At 37.6% G+C, this 15,315-nt stretch overlaps 1 protein-coding gene across 11 annotated transcripts in view; it reads left to right on the top strand.

Moving 5' to 3' along the window:
* Positions 1-15,315, top strand: part of CLEC16A (C-type lectin domain containing 16A) — a 142,904-nt gene that overhangs the window by 32,132 nt on the left and 95,457 nt on the right. For 10 of the 11 annotated variants that reach the window (XR_008439679.1, XR_008439681.1, XR_008439683.1 and 7 more), the window contains exons 18-22: positions 2,723-2,843; positions 7,129-7,280; positions 7,998-8,202; positions 8,900-9,067; positions 14,366-14,512. Coding sequence is in view for 6 of the 11 variants with exons in the window: in XM_053992500.1 (XP_053848475.1) it covers positions 2,723-2,843; positions 7,129-7,280; positions 7,998-8,202; positions 8,900-9,067; positions 14,366-14,512 (793 nt within the window). In the remaining 5 variants the exon portion in view is untranslated. Of the gene's footprint in view, positions 1-2,722; positions 2,844-7,128; positions 7,281-7,997; positions 8,203-8,899; positions 9,068-14,365; positions 14,513-15,315 lie in introns of those variants that run through there. The other variant, XM_053992502.1, reaches the window with a different exon arrangement.

The following is a 15,315-nucleotide window of genomic DNA, read 5'->3' on the forward strand; positions in this document are numbered from 1 at the left end:
GAAAAGTATTATTCTTAAAAAGCAGAAATGCTTCCTGAAATTCTCTCTGAGGCATTCAACAGAAAGATACTTAGAAATGCACATTAGTGGGAAATGACTGTTCAGGATTTTCATGTGCTAAATAAGGAAGAGCTTAACTTCTGTTGGTGGAAATAAAAAAAATCAATACAAATATTCCTGTAGATCCTTTGGGATGAAAGGGTCTCTATCCATTCAGCAAGAATTCCCAGAATGATTCCTTGTTGGTGCTCCTTCCCCAGTCACATTGCACTCAGGTTTTAGTATCTCCTCATTTCCTTTGCTGCTTCCTTCCAACCAGGCTGCCTCACCCTGGCTGACTTGCCATGACAAAATGCTGGACTTGGGTAGATCTTGTGACATTGCTGCTGCCACTCAGCCTGCTGAGGTTCTAATGATGGTGTCAAATGGAAAAAGATTCTATTCTGAGCATGCTCTGACACAATTCAAAAAAGTTCCCAAGTTTTATTTCACTAGCAAGTGACCTTTGATTATGAGTTCTTAACTGTTAGGATCTTATTTCCTTGCTATAGAAAGTCCCTGTAAGTGGCAGCTCTTCTTCTCTTTAACAATTTTAAGAGAAGCTCTCAAAATCCTCACTTTGTGAGAAATTTTTGAAGTACTAAGAACGCTCTTTTGTGGGAATGTAATAAGATAGTAATAGGTTTCCCTGCAAATTGCTGCTTCTTTGCACATAGAACATGTATATAAATGAGGAAATCAGCATCATAGTGCATAATACTTTCATGTAGGTAGAAATACATATTTGTCCAAGTTAACCAAAAAATCAAAAGTCAGCTGAAAAAATTCTAGGCCACAGAACTTTTCTATTGTTTTGTTGAGATCTCATAAAATGTGTTAGGTACAATATATTGATACTGGTAACAAACTGAGGGCTGTCAGTGTTGTAAAAAGCACAGCACGGTTTCCATTTCATCTGATGTTCTTGTTCATTTTATTTATTTTTTTTTCCAAAGGCTAAAGTTCTAATTTTATTTTCTACTCCTGTACTTTATTCGGCACTAAATGTGATTACATGTTTGGAGATGAGTGTCGTTAGTTTTATAGGAAATGAACGTGATAAAAATTAATGCAGTCTAGGAGGCAGAGGTTTGAGGGGAAGATAAGTGAAAGCTGAGTGATGGTTACCCTCCAAATTAAAAAAAAAAAAAAAAACCAAACAAAAACCTTGTTGAGTTTAACTTTTGGGTTACCAAAAATGCCAGGATTTTCCTGTTCTTGATTGATTGGGCAAATATTAAACCAGATACGATGAATTCTTCTTGAAGCGCTTGGTAGGAAAACTGCTTTATAGTAATCCTGTATAATTTCTTTCAGTAAATCCACAATAAATTAGAATGCAGTCTGCCTAAATTAGAGTGATCATCTCACATTCTAAAGTGACTCTGTTCTCATGAATTAAATAGTATTATTGTCATATTTTTGTTAGATACCCATGATGTCCTTTGCTCCACATAATCATATTGCCCTTTTAAATTTCAGCTGTGTACCAAAGCCGTTGCTTTGGGGTCATTTCATGGAAGAACCTGATACATGGCTTCCCTCTTTTCATCCCTGTTCTGCCAGAAATTCCTGGAAGCACTGCCAGTAGAGAGCTGGCCAAACACAGTTCTACTTCACAGGAGCCACTGTTCTGTTGATTTTAAAAATAGAGGAGTGAAGGGTTTTCCCTTAAAGCACTTTAGATTTGTTTTTCCTAATACTTCCTGCAATCTGGGAGTTTCTGGGCACTGCAGCTGTTCATGAATTCAATGCTGTTACTGTAAAGCAGCAGTTAATTTACAGTACACCACAGAATTACTGTGTAGGAAACTCTTAAAAAGCAGAACACCGGAAGTAATAAAAAATGATTTTTCATTTGCTGTACTGAAAATGCAGTTCTTGTAGGGAAAGAGGATTATAAATGGTGCCTTTCAAAATGTGGCTAATAAAATGATTGTTCTTTGACACTTTGGGTCTTTGCATACCATCTGTCATGAATTTGTAAATCAAAACTAGCATATTCATTTCACAGAGCAGCTGTTGAAAGTTTCTTGGGACTGTTGCAGCTTTCAGAATGCTTTGCCCTGATGAAGACCTTCTGAGAATATAAATTAAGTGCTCTGAGAGTTACATTACATGTAGCTAGTTTTAGTGAGAACAGCAAATTAAATGCAGAAATCCCCTCTGTTTCTCCCTTAACTTGTAGACATGTTAGCTAGACTTGGCCAGAAAAGTTATTACTGTTTTAAGTTCAAAATGTGAGAGTCTCTGCAGGTTGGTTGTGTAGGTGTCTGTAGCATAGAAGTATTGCAAATACAATCAGTCTTAAAGTAATGATTAAATACAAATATTCCAAGATTGTTTTTGCTTATACAGCTCCTGTAATTGTTTCTCTGTCAGTCATAATCTGTATTAAGTGTGCCAGTGAGACAAAAGCTCTGCTGCTTCTACTTCACTGAAAATAAATGGCATGTTTCAGCTTCTTTCATGTCTTTTTTAAACTAAGTTGGAAATTACATTCTACTTTTTCAATTTAAAATTACTTAAAATTTTAATTACAATTTTAAATGTGTTATAAAGATTTACTATAGGACAGCAAACTTCAGGGTTTTAAAAGCCAATAAATGTTTGTAAGATTCTGTTAAAATATGTAGTATTGGGTGTAAAAATATTCTGATAATCTTTTCTTTAATTTCTCAAGGCAATCAGAGTTTTCTTTATGCTCCGTTCACTGTCACTGCACTTGCAAGGTGAGCTGGAAACTCAGTTACCACTCACGAGGGAGGGAGATCTGATAAAGGCAGATGATGTTTTGGATTTGAGTAAGTAGCCCTTCAATTTCCTAAATAGTTTGACACAAAAGTTACTGTTTTTTTTTTTTTTCTCCTAAACTGCTTGTTACTGCTATTCTTACTTAAACTGCCTGAATTGAAGTAGCATGGTGTTGAGGTTCTACTGTGTGTTGTAGCATAAAAATGTATTTTCCAGTTTGAGTTTTTGCCCAAACCAGAGAAGCAGGAGAATATCAGCATTTTGGCATAAAGCACACAGGATGCACATGGTTGCATAGGTGCCATACCTTGGGAGGAGACTTTGCAGAGGGCAAAGCGTGACCCAAAAAATTATATTTGTTTGCCTTTTTTAAATATCACTTTGGAGGTATTGTTGATTTAACAAATTTTCCTCAATCTCTATTAATACAAGGTTTTTAAAATTCTAGGGAACTTTAAGATGCCTTCAGTGTTTATGCTTGTTTGTATACAAATCACTTCAAGAGGAGAGTAGAGGTTAACGTGATCCAGTTTCAGCTACTGTTTTGATTTGGAAAAATCCCACAAAACTGTATCAAAATAGCTCCTTTTTTCTTTTTGCCTGAATGTAATGATGGTGTTTTATGGCAGCTTGATGAGGGAGATTCAAGTCTTTTGTAAAGAAGTATTTTTAGTATTTTGATGCACATATGTTGAATGCAAACCTTTAGGTGTAGTTACAAGGTTGTCACCAGTATATATGAATGTATGAATAGAGAGTCAGGTAATTCAACAAAAGGTTCATTCCATACTGCTGGATATGCTGTCACCAGAATTACAGCTACTGTTACTTTGCAGTGCTTTCTACTGTAAATAGTTTTGAAGCAATTACGTATTTTGTGATATTGTCTAACTTAGACTGCCTGTGAGGCTGGAGGTGTTTTCAGTCTTGTTTAGAAGCTCACTGTGTAAAGTCACTGGCAGCTGAAATTAACAGCCTCAGTGCTTGGTTTCAGGTGGTAATAGGATTCTGTTAGATTAATGTTTTAAATGCCATGGCCAAGAGGTAAATAAAGATAACACTTAAAGGTGTTATTTCTTTGCTGAAACAGAAAAAAGGTAACATAATAATTAAGGTTCTTTGCATACTTGGCAGACAGAGTGAGCAGGCTTTAAAAGGCCATCACAGTTAACATTTTTAAAAAAAGATTTCAGTAAAGTTTATGATGGAATAATTGAGGTTGTAAGGAACTTCAGTAGACCATCTAGTCTAACCCTCCTGCTCAAACCGGGGTCAGCTAAAAAAAAGGTGTCCAGGACAACTTGTCATATTTGTGACAAAGAGAGTAACCCAAAAGTGGTGCAGGTCTATGACCAGGGACACATCCTCTAACTTCAACTAAATGTACTTCATGGGAACAAGGTGGATTCGTGATTGGTTGCTTTCTTAGTTAGTAAAGCAGAATGTCATCCCAGAAGGGCTGCCTGCTGTTGGGAAGAGTTCTTCCTGTGAAATGGGAGGTGCAGCATTCGCTATCTCCAGCCTAATGCTTATCTTGGGCTGCCAGCTGTGCGTACAAAAGGCTGAAAGTTTTCTGTAAGAGCTTTTAATGTCTGCAGATTATTTCTGGAATTGGGATGACTGGAAATTATAAAATCATTAAAGATCAAGCCCCAGGGCAGATCAGGTGCATTTAGACCATATCAAGTAGCTGTTATGTTCATAAAGATTTCTTGCAATACAATCTTTTCAGGCAAATATTTTCATAAACACAAGCAACTATTTTCACTTAATTTATATCTTCAGTGCTGCAAGCAGCTGAGGTCTATGAACTCTCCTTCCTTGGCTGTATTTCCTAAAACTTGGATTTTTCTTGGAGAAATTTCACAGAAGTCTGGGATCCATATACTGGAGGTGTAGTGTCCAAACTGGTTACAAGCTTCATTTTGCATGAAGAGAAATTAGGCATTGCTGTTAATCTCAGAAGAGGCACTCCAGTTCTTTGCAGCAGTGTCACACCAGGAAGCCATTCAGCCTGTGGTTCACTGTAATCCCCAGACCAAATTTGAGTAGTACTGAAGTTTACTGGGCTTGATATTTTCATCTGAATGTAGTTGGGTATCTTTAACTGTTTCATAGCATAGCTGTAAGTATTCTTATATCAGTTCACTGAAAATGTGTTTAACCACACTTTCTCTTCTGTTTTTATCATCAAAGATGACAGTTTGACTCTTCAGCAGCTGTGAATTAGAAAGAGCCATGTAAATGGACTACATTCAGTTACATAGGCTCAAAGGATTCCTGTAACAGCTGCCTAGCAAATGAGTAACTTTCTTTTCTGTTCTTTGAAAGACTTTTACAGTAATGCTTTTCTTGAAGGTGTTGTCAGGTCTAAAGTAACAACTTTCTGGAAAGCATTCTGCCCTTTTAGTTCTTGAAGTAGTGCATTTTTGTATTTGGGCAGTTGAATTTGTACAGCAAGTATTTTAACTTGCTTGCTGTTGCACTAAAAACTTTGTAAATACTGGTCAAAAACTAGCATTTGAGAACTCCACAACTCTCTGGTGTTGTGGTCTGTTAGTTCAGAATCTCCCAAAAGACTCATCAGCCTGACATACCTTGTTTGGAAGAGTCCTAACCCAAGCACTTCATGTCTTGAGAAGAACAGGACTGCTCCAGGAATTCAAGTCAACTGAAATAACTATGTTGATAGATTAATTTGGTTAAAGAATAAAAGAGGCAAGAAATAAAGCATACCAAAATAAGAAATACCCAGTTCTGCCTGGTGTCTCAGCTCCTTCTCTAAACAGGAATAAATCCTCCACAAGTTCTTAAAATAATATTTGCCAATCCTATATGGATTTCTTGAGCCTTCCAAGGCTGTGAGAAGGTAATAGCAATCAATCCTCATATTAACCAAATCATGTCCTGTATGTATTGCATTTATTGATTAAACTTGTTTTCTCAAATTTCAAAAGCTCACAGTAGATTCACACTGTTCAGCATTAATTATCCTCTTAATTGTGTTAGGGTTCTATATTTCATGCCTTTCTTTCCTACCACCCAATGAATTTTTAATGGATCCTGCTGGTAAAGGGTAATTAGTAGATTCATAGAAATGTTAGTTGGAAAGGATGTCTCATTTGTGTTGTGGGGTTTTTTTTTGTGGGGAAGAGGAAGTTGGTTTGGTTTTTGAAGCTTGAAAACCTTTGATGTAAATTCCACAACATCTCAGGGTAGCCTGATGTACAAAAGAATTTCTTCCACCTCCTGACCATAATTTATGCCTGTTGTCTATAGTTGTATGACCTGCCACTGTGATGAGCTGTAGACTTCCACTTGTAGTTTATCCTGCAAATATTTCTGGTATGAAAAATGCTGTTAAATGCTTGTTTAGATGTTTGGATGAGTAAATAAGTTCTACTGTTTTGTATAGCCTTCACAATATTTTACTGCTGTAAGTTGTACTAGATGAGAGAGAGGAAAAGACCTGTGTGCATCAAATATATGAATGAAAGTATCAGTATGAAGCAAAGGAAAAATCAACTCTTAGTAGAGTTAGCAGAGCTCTGTTAGGGGTTGGCACTGCCAGTTTAAGGGCTGCTTGGTACATTTCAGCTGGTGTAAAGATGGTGATTTAGTCCCTTTTCATGAATAATGGGTTTGACCTGGAACGGGGCAGTGAGGAAATAGCAGAGAATGTATTCTGGGGTTTGTTGGAGGGCTTTCCTGGAGTAAGAGAGGGCATGTTTGTTCAATATAAGTGAATGAGATACATGGATAAAGGAAAAAAATGTCACCTCATTTAACAAACATTGTCGAAACACTGCTACAATTTACCTGAAGAGTCCAAATAATCTTGAAATTCAGGTGTGTCCAAGAGCCAGCATAGGTTTCAGACCTGTACAAAAGTAGCTTGTGTCAGGAGACAAAGTTTATAACAAGGTAGAAGTAGTGGCCCACAATGGTGTTGGGTCTGGCTGTGGTTGTTAAGACTTCTTGAGACTTCATGAAGTGAGAGAAATCAGCACTGTTGCAATTTCACCCCTGAGATGAAGGGAGTTTTTTTCTGGAAGGTAAGGAAGGTGGTAAGAGAAAGCAAAGTGCATATAGTACCCATCTTATATTTAACTTGCATGTCTGAACCACTGTTGTTAAAATCTCTTGCCCCTTCTATGTAACTATGAGAGGGAAGTTAAAGTATCTGTGAAAAATATGAATAGAAGTTTTAACCATGTGTTGTCAAAGTTGGTATATTTTTATTTGTTAACATTTTCTGTTATGTAAAATACCCACAGAATCTTCAACTTCAGTGTTATGTAACCTTTTTCCTTCCTTCCTTCCTTCTTCCTTTAGATAACAGTGATCTGATTGCTTGTACAGTCGTAACAAAGGATGGGGGCCAAGTTCAAAGATTCCTGGCTGTGGATATTTACCAGATGAGTTTGGTTGAACCAGATATTGCCAGACTTGGATGGGGAGTGGTTAAGTTTGCAGGCCTTCTGCAGGTAAGGGAAGTTGTAGTTTGGGTGGCCAGCTTTTCTGAGCTGAAAAATCTACATTTTATGTTGGATAAATAGTAGTACCAGTATTAGCTTATATTTTAAGCTCTGTACCATGCTTCCTTGTTTCTTTGGTCACTAGTCTTTTTTCTGCTTCCTGCCTTTTAAAACATTTCTGATTTTCTGAAGAAGTTTATGTAGGTAACCAGAGACAAAATTGCAGATGGGGTAACTTCTTAACATACTGTGAAGAAATGAGCTGTGCTCATTTGAACACTGAAGTCACATCCAGGTAGGATTGTGTTCCAAGCACTTTACTCAAGTAGCACATAAAGGAACTCACTTAGAGTTCTGATTTTCCTACACAGGTAGAGAAGGTGACAGGCTGTAATATTGAAATGATCTGTGCTTATCTAAGGAAATTTGTCTCATTTGTCTCTTTCTTGCCTTAATCACTGCTGTTTGTATTTCCTGAAAATTTGCTGTGCTCAAATAGTTTAACTCAATCTCTATGAATACTGATTTCTGAAGAAGTAAATCCAAGTTGCACAACTTGCAGAGTCTGGTTTGGTTTTATTTTGTTGGATTTTTTAACACGGAAACTGTTTTAGTAAGAGTTTCAATGGAACATTCTCATAGTATTTTCTGTCAATGTTAATATTTAACCTGTAGTTTAGAAAGGCTCACTTTGTATTTAACTATTTGCATTGTGCTTCTCTTTAGGATATGCAGGTGACTGGAGTAGAGGATGACAGCAGAGCCCTGAACATAACCATTCACAAGCCTGCCTCAAGCCCTCATTCAAAGCCCTTCCCCATCCTCCAGGCCACGTTTATTTTTGCAGATCACATTCGCTGCATCATCGCCAAGCAGCGCCTGGCCAAAGGCCGCATCCAGGCTCGGCGCACCAAAATGCAGAGAATAGCAGGTGAGTGGTTGTCCTGGAATGATTCTGGGAGACAAGACTTGGCTGTCATTGCAAGTCACTCTGTAATGTCAGCCTGAGGCACACTGAGGAGTGGTGGGCCCCAGAAAGCTCTAAACCAGGGCTGAGTTTCAAAGGAATAGATTTAGTTTCATATATAATTTTGAGTTTATAACGTGGATATGTCACACTTTTATGCCTTGCTGCATGTAAAAAAATTTGAAGCAAGTTTGACACAATCTACTTGATATTAAAAATTTTAGGTTGAATGTAATGCAAAGGCATTTATTTTCCATTTTTAAGCAGATTGTCTCTTTAAATAGCTTTCTGCGTTGTTCCGTTGTAACTAATGAATTACTTTATTTCTGCAGGGAAAAACAAAGAGGTTTTTTTATTGTTAATAACTCCTATGGGTTTTTTTAGTGCGAGGGACCTCCTGTAATCCTGGGGTTTTTTCTTCTCCACTATATTTTGAGGTTTCCCTAGTGTGAATGTGGTGTGGACAGCAATGTAGAAAAGGTTGCCAGAAGAATTGACTCTTTAGTTTGTCAGTACATTTGTAACCATAATTAAGAGGCAAATGAAAGCAAATTATGTTAAAATCTTGTTTAGGTCCTGAGCAAACTATCAATTTTCTTGTCACCTCTTTTTCCTTTTATGTATTTGAGTAACAAAAACTATCAATTGTGATTAAACATAGCTCTCCTGGATCTTCCTGTTCAGCCTTCAACTGAAGTTATGGGTTTTGGACACAGCTCTGGAGCTGCAGCCCAGCACCTCCCATTTAGATTCTATGACCAGTCCCGGCGTGGGAGCAGTGACCCGACAGTGCAGCGCTCTGTCTTTGCATCTGTTGACAAAGTCCCAGGTAAGATTAGCATTCATTAACAAGCAGGTTTTGCTTTGTGATTTCTACCTGCAGAAACTGTACTGTAACTTGTACAAGCAGTAAAAAGGTTATTGTGATGTGTTCCTGAAAACACAACTTCAGGATGAGGCTTATGGCAAAATTTACTCTGAGAGAAACAAGTAATACCTGGGTGTGTATTCTGGGTATGCTGTGAGCAATACTTCCATGGCACTTTCCCCAGATGTCTTAATATCTTGCCTTCCTTACAAATCAAGTTAGTTTATATCATGCTTTGCATACTCAGTATTAATGCAACACATCTGGATCTTCCTGTTCAGCCTTCAACTGAAGTTATGGGTTTTGGGCACAGCTCTGGAGCTGCAGCCCAGCACCTCCCATTTAGATTCTACGACCAGTCCCAGTCAGTTGTGAATATTTCCTCCTTAATTTGGTTATGAATGTTTCCATGCTGGATTGTGAAAACAGCTGGAATGCTGTGCATTGCCTTGTTTCCCTCAGAGTGAGCAAGACAGAAAAGGGCCACAGCTACTCCTAAAACATTAGTTTAGAACTGGGTTTAAAGGAATGATTCTAAATAAATGAGCTCTTTGCTTTTTTGTCTTCTTATTGTCTGTTTCACAAATTGACTTCTCTGCAGAAATTCTTTTCCAGATGGTGACATTTTTCCTTTTGGGTTGAGTCATTTTAAAGGGAAATCTCATACTGCTTGAAAGTACTTAATTGTGCTGTATTATACAAAAGGTCTCATTACTATTTGCTGCCAGTCATTTCACAGAACTCAGCATTTCTCTTTAAATGTGATTCAGAATTCAAATACGCAGAACTCAAATTACTTAGAACGCAGATGTTTTACTGCTTTAAGACTAAATTGGAGCTCAGTTACCTGAGTCCTGACTGGGGAACAGAAATTATAAAACCATGGGTATTGTCAGTCAGGTGTTTCAAAGACAAGTATATGTTGTGTGAGGGGGAGTGTTTTCCTTATTTGACCTGACTTCCATGGAAGAGGTGTGGTTGTAAAGAGTCCAGTGTTACTGTTTCAGTTTTCTCTAAGGAGAGTGCACTTGTTTTCCTAACTAATGACTTCATCTACTAATTTGAAGGGGGATATTTGGGATGATGCAACATAGTAGTTTGTTCAAGCAACCACATACTTTATTTGAATCCAGGAAATAAAGACTTCCACTTGCAGATCCAGAGGGAAAAGTATTTTGAAGCTTTTACTTGACACAAAGCATAAGAAATGAGGCACAGAACGTGAAGTATTTCAAGTACAGCATCTTTGTAATGCATTTCATGACAGGTAGTAGTATAATAAAAATGGATTAATATCCTGGTTTACATCTGATTACAAAACCAGTGTCAAATGTGGGTTTATTCTCTTATCTTTGCTGAGGAATGAATAAGGTTTCCATGTTCCTAGTGTTTTTTATAAGAATCTCTTAGTGCTTATCCCTTAATCAGGCTTGCAGTGATTTTTACTTCAAGAGGAGAATTTTGTGACTTTGAAAAAAATTATCAAACAAGTTGCAGTTAAATTACTGGCTTCATGTATTCATTTCTTACTGCTACAGCTCCAACTGTTTTTTGAATTCTGCAGAGCTCGCACAGTCAGTTAATTTGGTTGTACTTTTAAGTATCAAATTATGCTTTCCCTTGGTGATGATATTCTTTTTAGATTTAAAGCAGAGCTGTTTTTCTGGCAACATTTTTAGAAGACTAATTACTACTTTTGTTAGGACTGCGTTGGCTGTCAGTGCTGTATATCCAGCGTGGTTTTTAAGAAATTAACAATCATATAAATGTTTTCATTACTCTTGCAAATTTCAGTCTGTGAACTGTGATACAGCTGTTGAATCAGTTTCCTGATTCCTATTGTCAATGAATTTAGAATTTTTGAGAACACTCATTACAGTTGCCTGGTTCAGTTTCTCTCATAGTGCCTACATAAAGCTCTGCATGTGTCACTAGAGATCCTGCAGTTACCTTCTGTGTTCCCTTATTGTTGTCAAACTGGGCTTCATTTTCCTTCATTGTTTCATAGTCCAAAGTTAAAATCTTGGTGTCTGGGAGAAAGAGAGTGAGGATTATTATAGCTTAAAACTGGATTTTGTGCAAGACAAGTGAAGGGTGATGAGAATGTCACAGACAATGCTTCAGAACATCCCCTGAACACAGTGAAAAGTGCAGGTTATCCAAGTGCAGGGACATGCTGTGATTATCTCCTGCTGGACTGGACAGTTCTCAGCAGAAAACAACGTAAGCAACATCCCTCACTTGATCAATTTTATCATCATGAAGTCATGGCTATGAGTATACTCCAAGGTCTATTTTAAGTTACTGGCCTTTGCTAGAATGTTAGAGCATTTTAGGGACAGTGTAACTGGCTGGACTGTTCACCATGTATTAGCTATGTATGAATGTATTGTACTTGTGAAGCAATCTATGTAAATAAAGAATTACACTGTTTCCAAAGAAACCAGCAGATTTGGTAGAGGCCCTGTGAACAAAGATCTTCTATTGAAAGTAAATAAATAATGACTTCCTCTTCAAGCAAACTTAAGAATTAGTTTCAAGTATCAGCTCTATTCTGAGATTTATATGCCCAGCGTGTCTTAAGGGAAATGTTAACGATTTCCAGCAAAAGGTACGTCTAAATATTTTAACAAGTGTGGTTGCTTACCTACTAAGTAAATTTATTTTGAAAAGCAAAAGGAATCAATAGATTTCTCTTACTATTTTATCCATTGTTAATGTCTTAGTAGATGATGATAAGGTTTTGAGGGGAAAAAAATAGGAGAAAAACTTGTTAACATTAGTATGGCAAGCAAGCTGTAACCTTCTTCATTTTAAAGTCTGAAGGGAAAATATCATCCATAGGTTTGGAACCCTTTGTGTAATATGAACTAATATTCCTGTCATCATCAGATGAACCTCCTATTATTTTGTAGCTATGATTAATTCTGCTCACATTTTCTTTGCAAGTATTTCCTGTAGGAGTTTCCTTAGAATTTTTTTCTTGGTCAGTAGTTTCCCAGTTACAGTATTTTGAATGATTTAGGCTTACCTTTCCCTCCTACCTAAATTAGCTTCTGTTAGCACACTTAAAATTCTTCCTTTGCAGTTGTTTGGGGAGAGAAAATACATTGAGGTCATTTTGAAGCAAATGCTCCCAAAGACATGAATCCATGAGTGCTGTTTTGCAGGAGCTTTGGGCTGGCAATCCTGCTAAATCAGGCCAGCTTTCCCTATGATAGTCATGGGAGACCTTGTTTGCTGTTTTCTGCTGTTCTGGTAAAGGTGGAAGGTTTCTTCTCCCTTGAATTGCAAACTGTGGATATAGAATGCTTCGGATGGGTGCGGCTTTTACCAGCACTGTAAGGGAAGCTAAATATCTTGATGTAAGCTCTTCTATACCAGTGGCTTTAGGAACTGTTCTTAATTTCATTCATATTAACTGGCTTTGCCTCAATTCTGTGGTTGCTAGTCCACTGGTTATTCCTTGTTTTCCCCATCCTAACTGGTATTTCAGACTATGAACTGTGTATGAAAAATCTAATGTACATTTTCTGTGATTAAAAACTATAGCACTCGGGGCCAGTGATACACGTGGAAGTCTTTCACATTTGAGGTGGTTCAGTTTGTGGTTAACTTTTTGCAGACTGTCAGGCGTCACTATGTATAACCTCAGTTTAACTTACCTAAATGATTGTAGAAGATCAATCAGTTTGGTTTCTGAAATAAAATGCATGGATTTATTTACATTTATAGGATAATTAGCTCCTTACTATTTTGTTTTTCACTGAAAGAGATCTCTCCTGCCTTGGTGGTGATTTAGTTCTTTCAAGTGGTGTCCATCTTGAATTCACATAATGAATTGTAATTTAACTTGGTAAAAGTGACCTTTAGATACCTATCTAAAACTATGCTGCAGTGCTACAGAAATTCAGATAGCATTGTGTTTCTGCAGGTGGTTTTGAGTCTAGTTCTTGGGTAAGTGTGGGAGGTAGGAGGTGGGACTGGAGATAAAGTCAGATTATTAACAGGTGTTAAAGCTCACAGATGTTTGTGAGCTTTCTTCTGTGCTTTCATCACTGTTGTTTTCACTTGTAGCACAGCCTGTCAGCATGTTGCTGCTACTAGCATTTTCCTGACTTGGCATATTTATGTTTCAAAGCTTACAGAGCTTTTTGTAACCTGTCCATTTAAGCTGAGTTTTGGGTGGCTGCGATTTGTATGGCACCAGCACCTTCCCCATATAGGAGATTCTCTGAGTGAATCATCCATCTACTGCCATGGGAGATTCCCAATATAAAAGGATAACGAGTGTGTGGTGTGTTTTCAGTCTTACCTGATTGTCAGATACTTTCCCTTTCAGTGTTGAATATTCAGTGAAGGTAGCAACTGGAGTGTTGTTAGGTGTTCTATAGTCCACATTGTGGCTACTTTCAGTAATTCACAGGACTGCCAAAAAAAGTCCTGCATTAGTAGTTTCCCATGGGAGAAAGGGAAGGGAGCTGCAGAAGCAGAAAAGTAGTGTACCTCACCTGACCTACAGCCCATGGTGACACTTCTTTTGCTGTAAGAAGTGGGTCAACTTCTGAAAAGCTGCTTGCTATCAAAACCTGAAGAGGTGGCTATATGTATGTACTTATAGAAGGAGAAAGGAATGAAGGCAAGGTGGTTAGGAAAGAAGAGGATGCTACACTGCAAAGAGGTTGAAGAAGTATTACACTAGAAGCCACAAGATGACTCTAAGAAGTGCTGTCAGACACTGTATAGACATTTCCAGTCTTCAGACTAGAAAAAGTTTAGTTTGTGAGAGGCTGGATGAAATTCAATGCCAGCATTAGATGTGATTGATTAAAATTTTCTGAAGTTATGCCCAGTAAAAAATGTAGGTCTTCTATCCAAGAGGTTTTTTTGTTTGGTTTTGACAATTATTTTCCTTATCATGTTAAGGTCTGTGACCTGTGAATATATTGACTGTATCAAAAATTGAAGAGTTTTGATGTTTTGACTGTTTGTGCAATCTCCAAGCTGTAAAATGCGTTGAATCCCTTAAGCTCTCTTTCCTTATTCATTGATCAGCACTTGTAGCCTGTTTTCAGTAAGGTACATTCAGACTTTCTGGTTTCCAGGATGAAGGTGGGAGGAGGCACATTCTCTGGGTCACTACGTGAGGTTGGCATCACCTTGATACAGGATTTGCTTTTGTCCTTTCCCAATTTGTTCAATACCTTAACTCTTTCAAGATAATATTTAACTTGTAAACTTCGCTGTCCTGTTTTGCAGGCTTTGCTGTAGCCCAGTGCATAAATCAGCACAATCCATCCCCACTCTCGTCACCATCCCCTTCCAGTGGCAGTGGCAGTACAGGGCGCTGTGACTCAGTGACTGCAAGCTCGACATCCACTCCTTCTGCTGCTCAGAGCCCAGCAGGTATTCACTCACCACCTTCAGCCTAGGCACTAAGGGATATAGAGCAGTTTATTGTAAAATTAAGTTACTGTGTTACTGGATTAAAAGAGTAGGGCTTTATGGTTTTAGATCACTTAATCAACTAAGCCAATTAGAAGTAAATTGTGGTATAAATTGAAGTGATCTCTTCAGCTTTCTGGAACTCTAAATACTTGGCTTCTTTCAGTAGGGACTTTAAGTACTGGTGAAATAATGTCCTGCTTGTCTGACTTCTCTCCTAAGCACAAACAGTTTAAAATGTTGAAAGGTGGTTTGTTGTTTTTTTTTTTTTTTGACAGTGGCTTGTTTTAACTGAAGTATTGCTTTGAATAAATCTGTAATGTAAACTGTTAGCCTTCCACCATAGTGGATAAGTTGATTTCCACATGAAGCATCTTTTTTTGAACTGGGTGACATTTGCTTTTGTGTGTTTATTTGATCCTCAAGTTAACTTGAAACAATGGGCCAAATATTAAATATTTGGTGCAGAAGAGGCTGCAATAGAAATAGACTTACACTGTAACTTTCACAAATATAGGTTGCATGTGTTTGCATTGGTCAGTATATTTAGTGGGTATGCTTAAACTGGAACTTCTTGTTGCATAATGCTTCCTTTTTATGTAGTATTTGTAGAGAATCTTGTAGCAGTGTCTGTTCTGAGTGTAAATTATGTGAGGCAAAGCCTCAGGCTGGGAACTAGACAAGGAGGTCCCAAAAGGTGCATCCTGAAATGCTTTCATGCTAGAAGTGACCTACTCTACCTCATTTTGGTTATAAAACAATAG

The sequence above is a fragment of the Vidua macroura genome, chromosome 16, assembly GCF_024509145.1.
Source record: "Vidua macroura isolate BioBank_ID:100142 chromosome 16, ASM2450914v1, whole genome shotgun sequence".
Taxonomy (NCBI): Eukaryota; Metazoa; Chordata; class Aves; order Passeriformes; family Viduidae; genus Vidua; species Vidua macroura.